This window comes from Lactuca serriola, chromosome 8 (genome assembly GCF_051521515.1).
Source record: "Lactuca serriola cultivar US96UC23 chromosome 8, Lser_US96UC23_V15, whole genome shotgun sequence".
Lineage (NCBI taxonomy): Eukaryota > Viridiplantae > Streptophyta > Magnoliopsida > Asterales > Asteraceae > Lactuca > Lactuca serriola.
Window position 1 is genome coordinate 33,717,598 of NC_136415.1, and position 18,403 is coordinate 33,736,000.

The following is an 18,403-nucleotide window of genomic DNA, read 5'->3' on the forward strand; positions in this document are numbered from 1 at the left end:
ACTGAGGGAACTCGGCGAGTGGGTGAGATGAATCTACGAGTTGGTTGAGCTTTTCTTGGTCTTCTTGACACCGAAGAACTCGACAAGTTGCTCTGGCAACTCGGTGAGTTGTCTCGAAGCAACATATACTACTGGAATGAAAGCGGCATCTAATTTCATTTCTTAGGTCTGGGTCGGGATCTAATTATCTTATAGAAGAAATAGATTGATATGGATTTTTGCCAGTCGCATTGTCATCATCTCAATTCCTCTTCATGACAGAAAAGGAGAATTTTGAGATATGAAGGAACTCGACGAGTCAGTAGATGAACTCGACGACTTGGGTTAACATGAACTGTTGACCTTAACTGTTGACTTTGACTTTGACCATGGTTGACCAAGTTTGACTTATGAGGGTATTCTGGTAATTTGGGATTCTAATGGAATCAGTCATATGGTGGTTACAGGCAGTTGAGTTTGGAGCTGTGAGTTGGGATTCGATTTATCGATTCAGCACTACTTGTGAGGTGAGTTTTTCTCACTATACTAACAGGGTCGAAGGCACCAATGCTGACCTTTTTGGATTTTTATCCTGGTTATCCCATGATGATATGCTTAGTGGTATGCTAGACCTATATCCTGGTATATAGGATGATGCTATGTTTAGTGACCTGTTAGGTCGGTATCCTAGTATATAGAATGATGCTATGATTAATGAGCTGTTAGATCGGTCTGACTATTGTACATGCTAGCTAGCATTTGATATCTATGTGTTGATTGTATATGTGAGAGTGGGTTGAGGCGGTCTTGCTTCGTGCTCTCGGACAACATACCCAGGGCGACCTGGGTAGACTGAAGGCCCACTGGGGCGTACCATTCAGGCCGAAGGCCCGAAGAATGGTCCAGACAGGCTGAAGGCCTGGTAGGGCGGACCATACATGCTGAAGGTTCTAAGAATGGGCCAGATAGACTGAAGGCCCGATGAGGGCGGTCCAGTCATACTGCATACTCTATATGCATGCTGTTTGTTATGGTATTATTATGGTTTGTATGTCGTTTGTATTTTGGGGGAACTCACTAAGCTTCGGGTTTACAATTTTGGATTTTGTTTCAGGTACTTCGGATGATCGCGGGAAGGCGAATGCTTGATCGTGCACCTCCTCACATTTTATGATTTTGATTCTTGGGATTCTTTAATATGAAACTATTTTGAAAACATTTTGTAATAACTAATGTCTTTTGAATGTTTGAAAAAGTTTTATAATTTTATAAATTTTATGGATTTTACATTTAGTTTTAATTACATTGAATTTATAATATATATATATATATATATATATATATATATATATATATATATATATCATTCCAAGGTAAGTCGGATTTGATTTCGATTCCGATCCAATCGTACGAACTCTCATTTGCAGTCTTATATCCGATATAATTCTTTTAGGTGCTGTTTGTTTTTCTAAAGTTAAAATATATGCAGTCTTCGGACCACATCTGCAAGTCTCTACAACAGAAGAGGTGGAACAAACGTCTGCAGTCTGCAATAAGAAGACTGTTTGTTTTTTAACGTTTGCAGACTGCTGAAATAAACTGAATTTTAAATAAAATGATTTTACAAACTTAAAATGATTTTTCAACACCAAAATTTTAGTAATAATAGTCATACAACACTGAAAATAAAATTCATGCAAATAAATTAGTCATACAATAAAAAAATTTGCTTTTACAATAACAATTCATATTAGGATCGAAATGCAATGATTTTATAAATACAAAAATTATTAATGACTTATATAATTCATATTAGAATCGAAATGCAATGCTTTTATAAATACTTTAATATAATTCAATTTTTTGGTCTTAAACAATAGGCATATCACATTTTTTTAATTATGGTCGGACATCATAAAATTAGAAACATGGTTTTTATGTTGTATTTTTTTCTTTTAATATTATTGAAAAAAATCAATAAACAAATATATAAATTAATAATTAAATAAACATAAAATAAAAAAGTTATAATCGCTTATAAGGAAGAAATCTAAAAGGCACCGAAAAAAAATATGTATGTTTTTTTTGTTTGTTTTTGTTTAGGTTTATTGGACTTGTGAAGACGTTACGAGACATTGATCCATATGTGTGTCAAGAAGATATCGCGCAGACGTTTTTAGGTCTGCACACTTTCAAAAAACAAATGGTCTGCGAAGACATATGTCTGCATTCGGTTTGTGCGACGCAGACAAAAATGGTCACAGATATACAGACAAAAAAACAAACAACACCTTACTAATCATGTCGAGATCGGATCTTAACACATGTGGTTTATTGAAGGGTGTTGCTAATAAGATACCCTTTAGACATCCTATTGACACTTTTATAAAAAATCAACCAATAATTAATTGTTTATAATCAGCTTTTCCAGAAAACAATGCAATTTCAATAAATAAAAATATTTAAAAAATTAATTAAGATGCCCATATTATAATATGGGTATCCATATTGTAATATGGGATGTTTTTTTTAACCGATACTCTTTTTGTTAAAAAGGTGAAAACAAGTGTGGGAAATAGCTCATCACAAAGTGCCTTATTCCTAGGGTAACGATGGTTGGTTTGGATCGATCCGTGGTTGAAGTATAACCTCAATCTGCTCGTGGGGCCTGACTGGCGGTGGTCAATGCCAACGAATGTATACCGCAGCCGCGTCGTCTCTCTCTCTCTCTCTCTCTCTCTCTCTCTCTCGTAATCGTATGACTTGTAAGGGATTGGATTTGTGAATCATTTCCAACGACTATCCCAGTCGGTCTAGTTCCCATTTTCTCACTTCCTTGACCAATCGTTGCGTTGTTCTGTTCGATTCGATCGAAGTTTGTGCGACCTTGCAGAAAGTCAGGTGAGGATTTCCAAGTTTTAAGCCTTGCGATTTCCGTAGAAAAGTATTGATTCGCAACAACCCCAGATCGATTATTCGTCGGAAGGCCAAACAAGAGCTCCGACCGAGAAATATATGATCCATGGTGAAGGAGACGGAGTACTACGACGTCCTCGGGGTTAATCCCACGGCAACGGAGGCTGAAATTAAGAAAGCTTATTACATCAAGGTCCTCATCACTTCTTTGATTACTATAATTTCCTCTGATCTTCTTCATCTCGCCCTTTTTATGTTACCTACACTTTAGTAAACCAGTAAGATCCTTGGAAAAGAATTACAATCGTTAGGAATTGAGGTATTTTATATTTTGTACTCAACGGTGATATAGATTATAACCCCATTGAATCTATTCCCATTAGCACAGTCTATATAGGTTACCTCTCTTTAGTAACTTTGCCCTAATCATCCCAAATGTCAAATAGAAACCAAGGAACTGTGTTGTGACAATACAAATTTCTCCTTTTCCCCACAATTTCTACTTAACAATTCGGATTAGGGATTATATTCGAACTCCAAAAATGTAGCAGATTTTCTTTGTAAAGATATTATCTGGAACATGCATTTGATTCTTTATGAGCAAACACTTACCCCCATGCCATGAAGGCTCTAATTTATGATACTTTTAACACTTGTATGATTGCAGGCACGACAGGTCCATCCAGATAAAAATCCAAATGATCCTCTTGCAGCACAAAATTTTCAGGCAACGCTTTCATCCACATCTTATTAAGATGTTTATATAGTTTTTTTTTTTTTTTTTCAGATTTTTTTCTTCACTTTACTGCTTTCAGTTAAAACTTTTATGTTCTATTACAGGTTTTAGGAGAAGCATACCAAGTACTGAGTAATCCAGAGCAAAGACAGGCTTATGATGCTTATGGGAAATCAGGAATCTCAACGTCAGTTTTGTGGTTTTTTACTATAGATATTGGAGTAATATTGTGTAGAGATTATGGTATTCTGAATAGTGAACATGCACAAACTCATATGTGTCTTCTTGATGTTTATATAGTTGATTTCTGCTGAAATTTAAATCTATGCTCTCTCGATTCATTACAGCGATGCAATCATTGATCCTGCTGCCATCTTTGCAATGCTTTTTGGGAGCGAGCTATTTGAAGAATACATTGGACAGCTTGCCATGGCATCAATGGCTTCTTTGGATATTTTCACAGAAGGGGAACAGTTTGATGCTAAGAAGTTGCAAGAGAAGATGAGGGTATGTAATAATAATATGTTGTAACACATACCTCAATTAACTTCACTTCTTATTATCTTGCATTGCAATACACAATCACTAAGCCACTAACTAATTCAATTTATTAAGTTTCTAAGTGGTTATGTAGATTTGAATCAGTTCAATTGTTTTCATCACAGATTGTTCAAAAGGAAAGAGAAGAGAAGTTAATCCAAACACTTAAAGATCGTCTCATCCCTTATGTGCAAGGAAACAAAGATGAATTTGTTCGTAATGCTGAAGCTGAAGTATTAAAGCTATCTAATGCAGGTGATGTACATTTTTTTTCTTTCTTTTAAAATCTTCAGTGCATAGTTTTGTCATGATAAATCTTTTTTGTATATATGTTAAAAGTTGTATTAGATGTTAGGCTGTAGGCATTGATATCTATAATTCTATATCTTACTTAAAAACATGTTTGAACACTTTTACCCTTTTGCAGCTTATGGCGTTGACATGTTGAACACAATTGGTTACATTTATGCAAGACAAGCAGCCAAGGAACTCGGTAAAAAGGCAATCTACTTAGGTGTTCCATTCATAGCTGAATGGTTTAGAAACAAAGGTCATTTCATCAAATCTCAAGTTACAGCAGCAACAGGTATCAAACTATCAATCTACCTTTCTGATATGATCCAAATCTTTTTATGGGTTTTAAAAAAGTTTACTTTTTTGCCCCTGGATCTAGGTGCACTTGCTTTAATTCAACTCCAAGAGGACATGAAAAAACAGCTGAGTGCAGAGGGAAAGTACTCAGAGGAAGAACTTGAAGAATACATGCAGTCACACAAGAAACTAATGATTGATTCTCTTTGGAAACTCAATGTAGCAGATATCGAAGCCACACTTTCACGTGTCTGTCAGATGGTTGTTTTACCTTTTTACCCTTTTTTCTTCTATAATCCAACATCTTTATAGTTTTTATACTACTTACATTTTGTGATGTTTTCAGGTTCTTCAAGATAATAGTGTGAAGAAAGAGGAGCTGCGTGCAAGAGCTAAAGGATTAAGGACACTTGGAAGAATCTTTCAAAAGGTAAAAACAGGAAATGGAAGTGAAGGTGAAATGTTACATGGTGGAAGTGGAATGCATAATATTAATGGAGTTGATGGGGATAATGTTTCAAGAGGTGCAGAATTTGGTCAAAGCTCTCAAAGTCAAACCACCATGGCACCTCAGGTAACAATAACTTAGTTATAAGCACACTACATTGTTTTAAACTTAGTTATAATGGAGAATAGTAGATTGTTATAATGTTTGGAAATTGCAGAGTCCATATGTGGAAGCTCCACCGTTTGTGGGTGTTGAGAATTTTCACTTTCCGATGCCGACTGCGCCACCTGGAGCTCAGAGGTTTCAGTGAAGATGGAATGGAATGGATTAATGGAATGGAATGGAATGATGGTATGTGTTGTATGTATCATTGTGGTATTGGAGTTGAATTTGTTTGTATTTGTTGAGTGAATATTCATGTGATGTGAAGTTTGGATTGGTTTTTAAAAGCACATATAATGTATTTGTGTTAGAGAGATGTGCTTATGCCTTATGCCTTATGTTTGGTTAGGGTTTGCTGACATCAGCATGGTGTTATATATACTATTCACTATTGCCTCTTGTTTGAATTTTTCTGTTAGGGTTATAAAAAGGTAAATCACAATATATAGTTACATATTTTGTTTTATCTGGTTGTTGAACTTTAAGAAATCATTACTAACAAAGTTGTTTTTTTTTTATGTTTCAAATAGACTCTAGGTGTTTTATCCGATAGATTTGGAAGTTAACATTGAGATATCATGTGTAGTGTTTGAGTGTTTGGTAGATCTTGGTTAAATGACCCCTTGGGTGTTTTCTTGCGTTCTAGGGTCACAAAGTGCATTTTATAAGGGTTAAAATGCCACTTTCAAAAATGTCACGGGGGTAGCATGGTAACTTAGAAGATGTGGCAGTCCAATTGGTAGCATGGGCTACATGGTGTTAATGAATTTAATTAGATTCCTTCTACGACCGGTTAAATCTTGTTACAAGAAACCATTTAAGTAGGCCAATATGTACATAGGGACTATTTAAACTAATTCATGAAAATTCATTACCCAACAGTGACATTAAACATTTAATAAATTACTAGATACAACAACAAATTTTTTATGTATTGTTGGAATTTTTTTATTTAAAGTATAAAAAGTTGTTGTCTTAATAGTAATAATAATGATTTTAACATATTTTATACAATAGATTATTTTTTAAAAAAGTTTTGTCATCTATAATTCCATTTTTCTTTTCATGATAGAAATATCAATATATTAGTTTATTGTCAACGATGTTTAATTTTGGGTAAGAGGGGTTATGTTGTAGTTTTTGTTTCTCTCGGATAATATCAGTTTTGTTGCAATTAATACAAAACTGATTATGTAATATAGATAATCAAATCAAAACTATTTTACCTAAATATAAATTATTATGTGCAATTTGAAATTATAGTAATCAAGTAATTATGATGAATCTAAGTATAAGATAATGTTTTTGAAAGAAATAGGATGTGTTAAAATAACTAAAGCATGAAGGAGTTGAAATCTAATTCAAATTTTACATAATGTTTTAGAAGAAATAAAATCTTTGAAACCTAAAGGAGTTGAAATCTTAATGAATTAAATTTTGTTACGTGTTTGGTTGATACGTAATGAAATTTGTTTTCTGTTTGGTTTGAAGATTTGTCAAAGAAATTGAAAAGTAAATTATATAATATAATCAAAATACCATTTTATTGATTTTTATAACTTATTATTATGTTTAATAAAAATGATAAATTTACATTCGTCGGGGTGCTGGTGGCCTTCCCCGAGACTGTTCAGGAACATCTTGATGTGCCGATGGCATTGAGATAGATCGGTGGTTGGCTTACTGCTTGTTTATGCTTATTCCCACAGCAGCTGCCCCTTCTATCCCGTACTAAGAGACTTCTCCCACAAAAGATCGATCGAAGGCCCAGGAAAGTCCAACAGTACCGGGTGTTGCCCTCAAGCCTAGAGGTTGAGGATACAAGTCTCATTAGAGACATAAGTGGAATTTGGAGTAGTTTAGAAATAAAATAGATTTGCACTTCAAAAAAATAATAATAAACTTTAAATTAAATTAAAAAAAAAATTCATTTATTAAACTGTTAGACCTTATGTTTTTTTATTGAATGCATTCAATATTATAGTAAAAAATAAGTTTACAAATTGAAAAGATATAATTACCCTTGATAACAACAATTAATAAACATATTGCTTTAAGGTCTAGTGTTTTTAGTTAGGAACTAGATGCATATTTAAAAAGTTGAAAAAGTTAAATATGTATTTTTGTCTTTTTAATTAACATAAAAAATTGAATTAAATTTTTTTATCGATAGCCAAAAGAATGACCAATTCATCATAATATAAAATTTAATGATTTTTTTAATATATATATATATATATATATATATATATATATATATATATATATATATATATATATATATATATATATATATATATATATATATATATATATGAATTTGTCAACAATTTTTAATGGAATTTACATTCCATTTCCTTGGATTTCTTTTAAAATCCATGACTCGTAGACACACTAAAATGCTGTTTGTTTTTTTTTTTTTGTAAAAAACATCTTTAAACTTTTTATTGTTGCACGGCGCAGCACATGCATGACATTTTTCATTTCGTAATTGTTTGTTTTTTAGAAGTCTTCAAAATCAAAAACACCTGTGCGTGTTCTGTTTGGGGCAACAGTCTTTTCCAACTTTTTTTTTAAAATCTTGATGGATATTGATTATATGTTGCTGAAATCTTGCTAAATTCTTGTTTTACCTTTTTTTTTTCTTTTTCGATTTTTTGTTTATTCTTGCTGAATTATTTTTTTCATTTTTTATATTCAATAATGATAATTTCTTGCTGAAATATCATAAAATATTACTGCAATATAATATATTATTAAAATTTCGGTATTAAAAAATTATTTTTGGTATATGAAATCAGTTTATTTTAATTTTTTTAATATCTACAGCAACACGTAGATGTTAAAAAACAAACATGCTCTTATTACAATCTGCAGCCGTTTGATCCACCTCTTTTACTGCAGATGGTTGCAGAAGTGGTCCGCAGACTTAATGAATTTTTACTTAAAAAAAACAAACAACACCTAAATGTTTCATCTTTCCTGATATACCATTAACCAAACTAACACTAGTATACCATTTTTTGTCTTAAGCTAAAAAAACCATGGATGATGATGGTTAGACAAATTTGACATCGTAAATATCTATTGTGCTTCACTGTCATGCTATATTTTGCTTGAAAATCATCTATCACTTAACGTATTTGGCTATTTCTAGACAAATTTTATATTATTGGAATATTTTGGGTTTGAGTATCATACTATATTTTGAATAATAATTTACTTCATGTGCCAATAAATTGTTAGTATTAACTTCAACAACCAACATTTGGTTAGCGCATTTATAGTTGCTTAAGGTAGCAAGCACTTTCAATAGTATTTTGAGCAATCATTCGAGAAATAGATACAAATACCATGAGATCAATAAAATTATCATTTATTCGATTTTTTTTACTATATAGATATACAAGTGTCTCACCAACACTCACCATATCACTTTTTTTTCTTTAAAACATATAATTCGGTTAAATCAGTTTTAACATTAAATTTATATTTTTTTAAATTGATCCAGACAATATATAACCTAGACACCTGATATTGTTAACCCGACATAGTTACAACCGCATCATATGTCACGTACACGACACAATATCTTAATAAAATTTATCTTTAGTTAGTTAGTTAGTTATTATTATTATTATTATTATTATTATTATTATTATTATGAATTATTATTATTAGTATTATTAGTATTATGAAAATAGCTCGCAACCTTTTTAATTCTTCATGTTAGCAACTCCACCCCCACCTCTCAACACTCCCTTTATAACCTCAAGTCCCCACTACCCATCTACCTTCACCCTTTATTGATTGTAATCCCTTGTATCACAAGGATCGTGACTATCATGGGCTGGAATGTTTTTCACATAGGTTTTCTCCCTTTTACAAAGCTTCTTATTTATTTTTCTTTCAACACGTGACAACTGGCGATCCTAAATCACATGAAAAGCAATCAATAGAATTTATACAATGTATCAATGGTGATCCAAACATCCCTCAATATGTAAAATCCGTAAGTGAACAATGTTATTGCTTTTGTAAAATTGTTGTTGCCAAAAAAAATGAAGAAAGCATCAATATTTTCACTTGATTATAACTCATATGCACTTTTATATGTACATTAGTTTTTAATCATTATAACATGAGCTATAATACTATACGATGATGATGAAAATGTCACTTTAACTATTACTTTAAAATAATTGCAAACTACAAATTAAAAAGGACATTTAAATTTACAATTCAACATTATGCAACTTAAATTGATAAATTAGCACATGATTTATCATCATAATGTAAACTTTATGAATGAAAAAATCACTTTAATTATTACTTTAAGTAACTCCTTACTATAAATAAAAACTAACAAACTATTTATTGACTACCAGGTGAATGTTACATGTGATCTTATATAATTCATTTCAGTTTTTTAAAAAGAAGCATCTACCTTATTTTATATATAAAACTAAAATAGTAACATCAAAGGTTAAAAAAAAAGGGACCAATAATGAATCATGGTTGGTGGCCACAAAAAGGGTGAATAAGATGAGTAAACAATGAGTCTAAATTAGTAAAGGTGAAAAGAAAAAAGATACATAGATGTTAGATAGACCAGAGTCCATTAGGCAGCAGCTCATTCCAAGCTATTTTCCATTTCTTTTTCCCCCAAATGGATCTTGTCTCCATCTGCGATCGATTGAGAGACTAGATCACCGCATATATCATTCATCAGCATCATCGCTTGATATCCTGTTATTCCTTGGAATCTTGATTTCTTCTTGCTGTCATCGTCGTGGGTCTGGTCTTGTTCAACTCATTACTCATTACTCATCTCACTATTCACAATTCACAATTCACAATTCAATTCACACCCCATTTGGAGTGTGGACCTTTATTGAAATTGCCGTCGGTGGGTTTCAAAATCTTTTCACGTCTCTCTCTCTCTCTTTGCTTGCTTCCCTCTTCTTCTATCCCTCCTTCTTTAGATTTGCTTGATACCCGTTTGCGAGATCGAGTCAGTAAGAAGAGGGAAAATGGAGAGCGAGAAGAAAGCTTCCCCCGTTTCGGATATGGGCGCATGGGCTATGAATGTTATAAGTTCTGTGGGAATCATTATGGCGAACAAGCAACTCATGTCCGCCAATGGCTATTCTTTCACCTTCGGTCAGTCACTTGTTCCTCTATTCCCCAGATCCAATCCATAATTCATTCTCTGTACCTTAATTGAATTGGGTGTTTGTTTAGATCTGCTTCCTGTTATCGTTTTCTGACTTGGGAGAGGGGTGTGCATGGATCGTTTGGTATAATTGAATATCTATATCTATATAGTATATATATGCAATATGTTTCCTGTGATCTTATTGATCCGTGGAGAATTCTCTATTCGTCCGTGATTTGCTGCTGCATCCAAGCATCAATTTACACGATCCTAAATCCTAAACTTAGTTTTACTTTGTTAGGTTAACTGTTCTTCCACGCTATATGATTGTCTTTTACAGAACGCAATCCTGTTATAGGGTTAGGTCTTCAAAGTACAACGATATCCAATTGAAGTGTTTAGAATGTCTGCATTGCATCAATTATGCAAGAATTTGCTTAAACTTATCTCCGTTCTATAGATCAATTAAACCGTTTGAAAATTTCCATTCACTACCCTACTCTCAGTTTTCAGATCTTAAATTTTGTAGTTGTTACTCTTGTTCTTCTGCCTTTATGATACACCACCATCATAATTTGCCCTATTATTACCTAATGGCAGACTCATTCCATTCCTTCAACCCATTCCATCTCTAATTTCCTATGATACTGTTTATACTAATTATCTTCTTTTCATTTTTGCTTTCTGCAGCCACAACATTAACAGGATTCCACTTTGCTGTAACTGCACTAGTTGGATTCGTGTCAAATTCAACAGGATACACTGCATCAAAGCATGTTCCTTTATGGGAGCTTCTCTGGTTTTCAATTGTTGCAAACATGTCAATCACAGGGATGAACCTCAGTCTCATGCTGAATTCAGTTGGATTCTACCAAGTATGAAGTTCTTAAATCACTACCATCATTCAAAACAATCTTGATTCTTCTTTCATAATCCCACAAATGCATAACTCTTTTTCTTTTTCTAGATTTCCAAACTTAGCATGATCCCAGTGGTTTGTGTAATGGAATGGATTCTTCACAGTAAACGTTACTCAAAGGAAGTGAAAGTTGCTGTTGTGGTTGTGGTGATTGGTGTTGGTGTTTGCACTGTGACTGATGTCAAAGTCAATGCCAAAGGTTTTATATGCGCCTGTGTTGCAGTTCTTGCAACTTCATTGCAACAGATTGTGAGTGTTCTAAATTCTAATCATCTTTTAAACATTTGATTTATAACCATGAACTTGAAATATTGATTTTTTTTTAATATAAATATGATGCAGTCTATAGGATCATTGCAGAAGAAGTACTCAGTTGGAGCTTTTGAATTGTTGAGTAAAACAGCTCCCATTCAAGCTCTATCACTTCTTGTATTTGGTCCTTTCATTGACTATTATCTAAGTGGAAGACTTATTTCAGACTACATGAAGACCATATCATCTGGTGCAATTGTAAGCAATTTTGTTTCTTTTTGTATTTTATTTTTTTGGTGAAGTATTATTATATGTCTAATTTAATCTGATTGATGACAGATTTTCATTCTGATTTCATGCTCATTGGCTGTTTTCTGCAACATAAGCCAGTACCTTTGCATTGGGAGATTTTCTGCAGTTTCATTTCAGGTTTTGGGTCATATGAAAACGGTATGTGTGTTGACATTAGGGTGGCTGTTGTTTGACTCAGAGTTGACTTTCAAGAACATTCTTGGAATGTTGGTGGCTGTTGCTGGCATGGTGATATATAGTTGGGCTGTTGAGGTTGAAAAGGCGGCTACAAAGGGTGGCCCACCACATCCTAAGCATAGTTTGACTGAGGAGGAGTTAAATTTATTGAAGGATGGATTGGAGAAAGATTATGAGGCTGGTGAATCAAAATAGTAAAAAAAAAAAGATTTGAGATTTGTGTTTTTTTTAGAGATGATGATCATCAATCATATTTTGGTTGTTCTTTCAATTGTTTGTCTTTATGCATTTGAAGATTAGATGAGGAATTGGAATTTATATAGTGTTCTTATGTAGCTCAAAAGCTCATTGCCAGATGCTCTGTTATAGAAACTTTTTATGTCAATTCATTAGATTTATTTATGATTAATTGGTTGATGCTGAATTGCTGAATTGGGTGTTTTTGCTTTCATCTACTACTTGATAATGTGAAAGATTCTTCAAATAGATTGAATATATATATATATATATATATATATATATATATATATATATATATATATATATATATATATATATATATATTTTATAAGCATAATTTCAGAATTCAGATAGTTTGCAGAAAAAGATAATAACAAAAATGTCAAATTGAGGCAACTTATCACATAAAAAACTTAATTTTTTGCAATATTATTCATATTTTATAAATTTATGTTGCTTTTTAGAAAATCGGTTTCATCACATTGTTTTTTTTGGGTCTTGGTTTATAGCTGGTAACTTTTTGTTTTTTCAATAATCTTACTGAAAAAAAAAAGACATAATTTACTAAAATGGGACCACTTTTCAATTTAACCATACAAGATAAAGTAAAAATTGTTATTTATAAAAACGAAGAAACACAATAATTGTTCCAAAGATTTCATTTTCTTACAACTATTAAGAAGTACCAATGTTCATATATGAGTGGCCAATCACATGGTCCACGTTATTCCTTTACAAACACGATGCCCAACATTTAGAACTACGATGCACTCTGTATAATAGTCTGTATATGATCAATCATCATATATATAGGAACAATGGTCCCTATTTTTTATTCAACAAGTGGCCCATCTAAACAAGTAAGCGTGCAACCATGTGGCGAACGTTAGATCCTTTACAAACACGATGCATGTTCGTTCCTAATCAAATTAAGGACGTGGCATTATAAGTTAGAATAGATAGAAGCATAATATTTATTTTCTTTTTGGCTTCTTAGGAGAACAGGGCCTAACATATTCACATTTCACTATTAGTGTATATTATATTATATATCTAGCCCATGTTCTAGATAGCCCATGTATTGTATTTGTTGTAAGCCCCTTAGGTTACGTCCCTTTAAGCATGTAATATCTATATATATTTTTATGGAATGAAATTATGATTTACGAGAAAAAATTATAACTCCAATATGGTATCAGAGCTGTAAACGGCTCCTATTGATTTTTTCCCAATATCTCGACACCCACTATGTCGACCTAGTTTTGCCGTTGCTTCCCCCCTCTCGATCTTCAGCTGTCGCCGATCACTCATCTTCCCCATCATGACTGGTGAATCATCTAACCCTAATGGTAGAAACATGAAGCCATACGCGATTACTATTGGTGATTTGTTTCACTGATGTGATTTAAGTGTAATGGGATTACTTTTTGTGACTAAAAGTGATCTTGATAAATATTAAACAAGTAAGGAAGGTGTGGAGTGTACACTTGTTTAAATTTATTCAAGATTAAAAGTATACTGTCATTTAGGAGCGAAACCCTTGAACAAACGGGGGTCCGAGGGCAGCGCCCCTGGGAGCGGGGTCCAAGGGGCAGAGCCCCTGGCTTGGTATTAATCCTTATTGAAAACTCGGATTTATGACAGTTTTTTGACTGTTGTCAAACTGTTTTATGACAGTTTTGACAGTTTTCAGACAAATGAGTTATTTAACCAATTTTGGTCATTTTTTTCTGGTACTCACGAAATTCATATCTCATTCTCTGTTCTTTTCTCTTTTGAGTCTTATCCAATCAAAGATTAGGGAGTACCACCCAATACTTTGATTTGATAGTGAAATCACAATTCTCAGAATTTCCAAGGCTATTATTATCCCATTTTCTAACAATTACCAACATCAAAGCCTTTGTTCCACTCATTCATGACTTGAATCAACTTAATTATGATTCGTGGAGAAAGTTCTTCCAAACCCAATGTATTGGGTTTGGTGTGTATGGTCATCTCAATTGGACATCAAAGCTAAAAGGAGACAAAGATGAAGAATGGTCCACCCTTGACTCTCTTGTCACTATGTCGATCTATAGAACCCTAACTTAATCTCTCCTTAACATGGTGACCAAACCCGTTTAAGTTGGATCATACCGGTACTCCCATTCAGGACCTAATACTCTATTGTAGCCTTGCTGGTGGGCTCTAGTACTTGACTTTCACTTGTCCAGATATTGTATTTGTATTTGTTGTTCAGTAGATTTGTCTCTATATGCATGACCCTCACGATACACACTTTCATGCGCTCAAGTGCATTCTATGTGCATTCTACGGTATATTCAGGGTGCTCTAGATCATGGTCTTTATATTCGCCTGTTTTCCACTACGAGCCTTACTGCTTACACCGATGCAAATTGGGGGGGGGGGGGGGGGAGGGGGATGTCTGGCTTCTCGTCGCTTCACTAGTGGATATTACATTTATCTCGGCAACAACTTGATTTCATGGTCTTCAAAACTCCAAGCTATTGTCTCTCGCTCAAGCGTTGAAGCGGAATACAGGGGTGTAGCTAATGTCGTAGCTGAAACATGTTGGCTACGCAACCTTCTTCGCGAACTTCACTACTCGCTGACCAAGCTACCATTGTCTATTGCGATAACGTCAGCACGATCTACTTCTCGACTAATCCTGTCCAACACAAACGAACTAAGCACATTGACATTGATATACATTTTGTACGGGATAATGTAATGCCCGCAGATCCGGGCTAGTCAATTTAGAGGCAATAGGGGTCGAAAACGACTTTTCAAAAAAAGATTATTTAGAATAAATAATCTTAACCAAGTTGTAGAATATGTCACAAGGTTTCCGTACATATAAAGAACACCGAAATCCGAGTTATAACGAAGAAGTTATGACCCGTCGAAGTTTTACGGCAAAACTGGCACGACACCGGGAAGCGTAAATAGTAAATTTATGATAGAGCGACTTTTAGCCTTAGAAATCTAAACGAAAGTTGTATTATATGTTAAACCGAGAACATACAAAAAAAGAACGCCCAAATCTGACTTCGTATGAGGAAGTTATGATTTTTCTAAGATTCGGCTTAGCAGTGCACGGCCCGAAACTCAAATTTTAGTTCGAGCGGTTTTTGGCTTACGCGACCTACATGAGAGTTGAAGATCTCATTAATAGGAACTCAACGGTAAAAAGATAGACGAAAACGGAGTTTGTATGAGGGAGTTACGAATTCTTCGCGGTCATTTAACGGTCTAAACGCCTCCTACTGTTAAATTTAAGATCGGTCCAGAATTAGCCGACGGAGTCTAAATAAAAGTTGTAGATCTGGATTTTAAATACACGTGGAAAAAAGAACGTCGAAAACGGAGCTCGTATGCGAGAGTTATGATTTTTCTAAGATTGAAGGCTGATACGCGATAGGGGGTGACGTGACACCACCAGAATTGGACACGTGGCACCACCAGAAGGCTGCCACATGCCCCAACTCGGTGAGTAGGTCCTCCTACTCTGCGAGTATATTAGGATTTCACACTATAAATAGATGTGCCGGGTTCCATTCATTCTCACACCTTTCCTCTTCCACTTTCTCTCTCTAAACTCTCTCTATAGCTCCCCTTAAGCCCCCTAAAGTCTAGGTAAACCCCCTAGCACCCAAAGGAAGCCCTGAGGCTCCCGGAGTCCCGAGAAAAGAGCCTTTCGGCTCGGGAACGCTGCTCCAACGAAGCCCGGTTTTCGAGAAAACCTGCTGTAAGTGAGCTGTACCTATCCTATCTTTAGTATAGCTTATGTTTCAATATAGTATTGTTATTAGGACCTTATAAGGAGTATTTGAGCTATTATTATGGGTTATATAAGTATTGTTTAACGCTTATATAATAGTTATAATATCTAGACTATTAAATTATTCTCGTCAAGCGTTAGACTAAACTCTAGTGGTAATGATACTAGGTTTCGTCAAGGGATAATTGTTATAAGAGTAACGAAGTGCTGTCCGAGTGCCGACTCACCACCTTATCAAGTGAGTGCATGGTCCCTTTCATCTTACACATAGATATGAAGTATTTTACATAAATTACGTGCTATGTGTGCATATTATCTGAATACTTGTTGTCTATGCTGGGTGAATGATTTTATACATGTTTTAAATGATTTAAACTGTATATTTATATCTACTAATATGTTGGGATAAAACATATGTAGATGAAATAGTTGGTGTGTGATGAAATAAAATAATGAGAGATAGGTGATGATAGGAAGGTGATGATAATTAGGTAAGGATAGATAGGTGATGATGAATCGGTGATGTAGGATACTACAACCTTGTCCGTCAATTTGGAGATGTAGTCATTTACCAGAGTATAGATGGCGACCACAGACTATTATAGACAACCTCGTGGAAACACCAGCAGGCTCATAACCTGTAGGTGATGAATTACGAGTTCAGACGATGTTGTAACTACGTATTCATGCGATGATACTCTAACCCCCTTACTATGAATTACGAGTTCAAGCGATGTTGTAACTACGTATTCATGCGATGATACCCTAACCCTTGGTGGACACGTATCGAGGGAGTAATCCCTAAATCAATACTGTCTAGGCGATGTAGGCGATGATCCTTAGGAACAAACATATAAGGAGATGCGATGTAAGAAGATGAGAGGTAAAATATGATGTAGGAGACGACCCTTAGGATAAATCCTTAGGGAGGGTACTTAGGAATAAAGAAGATAATGGGGATGGGTAATTGGGTTAATTGTTTGATGATTGAACATAATAATTATATTATTGTGGGTTGAAAACCCTATGTACTCACCAGGTTTCCCAACTTGACCCACTCAGTTTATTTATATCACATGTGTCGATATGAAGTGACATTACACCGAGAGATTAAATAGATGTAGATCACTAGTGTAAATAAATGTAAGTTCCGTTTATGCTTATGTTCCTGTATTGACGATGACATCCCAAACGTTTTAAAATGAATAAAATACGTTTCTTCGAAAATGTTTTGATAACGTATTTATCGTATTTTTTTGGGAACAAATTCCGCAACATTTTTATGAAAAGAAGTACTCTGATTTTTATAAAGCATAAACAAAAATTGGTCTTTTCTGGTCGTGAAAATGGGGATGTCACAGATAAAGTCTCCACTGGACAAGTTTGTGTCCTACTTGTCCCTTCCGGTCATCAGTACACAAACATCTTCACAAAGGGCCTCTCGATCTCACTTTTCACGGATTTTCATTCTAATTTGAGGGTTTGCTCTCATGCTCCCGCTTAAACTGCAGGGGCGTATTAGTGTATATTATGTATTTGGCCAATGTTCTTGTAACGACCGAAAAATACAACCAATTTTAAATTTTTCAAAAACAACTCGATTCCATTAAATCATTACAAAAAGGTTTTCAATACAAAACATTTAGCGTATTCCCAGAATCACATTACTACAAAATCATGAGGAGCGGTACGATCACGCCTTCGCCTTGCCATGGTCTCCTGAAGAACCTAAAAAAACATAAAACCACAACTGTAAGCCCGAAAGCTTAGTGAGATATCCCCAAAATACCAACCACTTATACCATACACGCATAACATGCCATAACATATCCGATCACAGAACAACCATGCACTTCGGGTCTACTGTGTGACTGGTCCGCCGCACCGGCCTACAGTTCACCTGGTCCACTCTCTGAGTCTAGCCATAAACCTCGAGTCTACAGTGTGATTGGTCCGCCCGCACCGGGCCTTCAATCCACCTGGTCCACTCTCCGAATCTAACCACATACATCGAGTCTGCAGTGTGATTGGTCCGCCCGCGCCGGGCCTTCAATCCACCTGGTCCACTCTCTGAGTCTACAGTATGACTGGTCCGCCCACACCGGGCCTTCAGTCGGCCTGGTCCACTCTCCGAGCCTCGGCACGTCTGGTCCGCCCTCTTGGGGCCTACAACCTATCCGGACCGCTCG

The 18,403-nt window shown here is 34.7% G+C and overlaps 2 protein-coding genes across 3 annotated transcripts; both read left to right on the forward strand.

The window, feature by feature from the left end:
• The first annotated feature begins 2,596 nt into the window (after positions 1 to 2,596).
• Positions 2,597 to 5,779, forward strand: LOC145065930 (chaperone protein dnaJ 10-like). Of its 2 annotated transcripts, XM_079013047.1 has the most exons (10): positions 2,600 to 2,880; positions 2,947 to 3,088; positions 3,563 to 3,622; positions 3,736 to 3,818; positions 3,979 to 4,138; positions 4,297 to 4,426; positions 4,599 to 4,757; positions 4,845 to 5,023; positions 5,109 to 5,336; positions 5,428 to 5,779. In XM_079013047.1, the coding sequence occupies exons 2-10, from the start codon at positions 3,002 to 3,004 to the stop codon at positions 5,518 to 5,520; spliced, it is 1,179 nt and encodes a 392-aa protein (XP_078869173.1). In that variant the 5' UTR covers positions 2,600 to 2,880; positions 2,947 to 3,001; the 3' UTR covers positions 5,521 to 5,779. The 2 variants fall into 2 exon arrangements, with proteins under 2 accessions (XP_078869172.1, XP_078869173.1); XM_079013046.1 differs by having other exon boundaries at positions 2,597 to 3,088.
• A 4,204-nt stretch (positions 5,780 to 9,983) lies between these two features.
• Positions 9,984 to 12,622, forward strand: LOC145066511 (UDP-rhamnose/UDP-galactose transporter 2-like). Its single transcript, XM_079013789.1, has 5 exons — positions 9,984 to 10,535; positions 11,221 to 11,405; positions 11,498 to 11,698; positions 11,792 to 11,959; positions 12,041 to 12,622. Exons 1-5 carry the CDS (start codon positions 10,406 to 10,408, stop codon positions 12,383 to 12,385), a joined length of 1,029 nt encoding a protein of 342 aa, XP_078869915.1. The 5' UTR covers positions 9,984 to 10,405; the 3' UTR covers positions 12,386 to 12,622.
• The last annotated feature ends 5,781 nt before the right edge of the window (positions 12,623 to 18,403 follow it).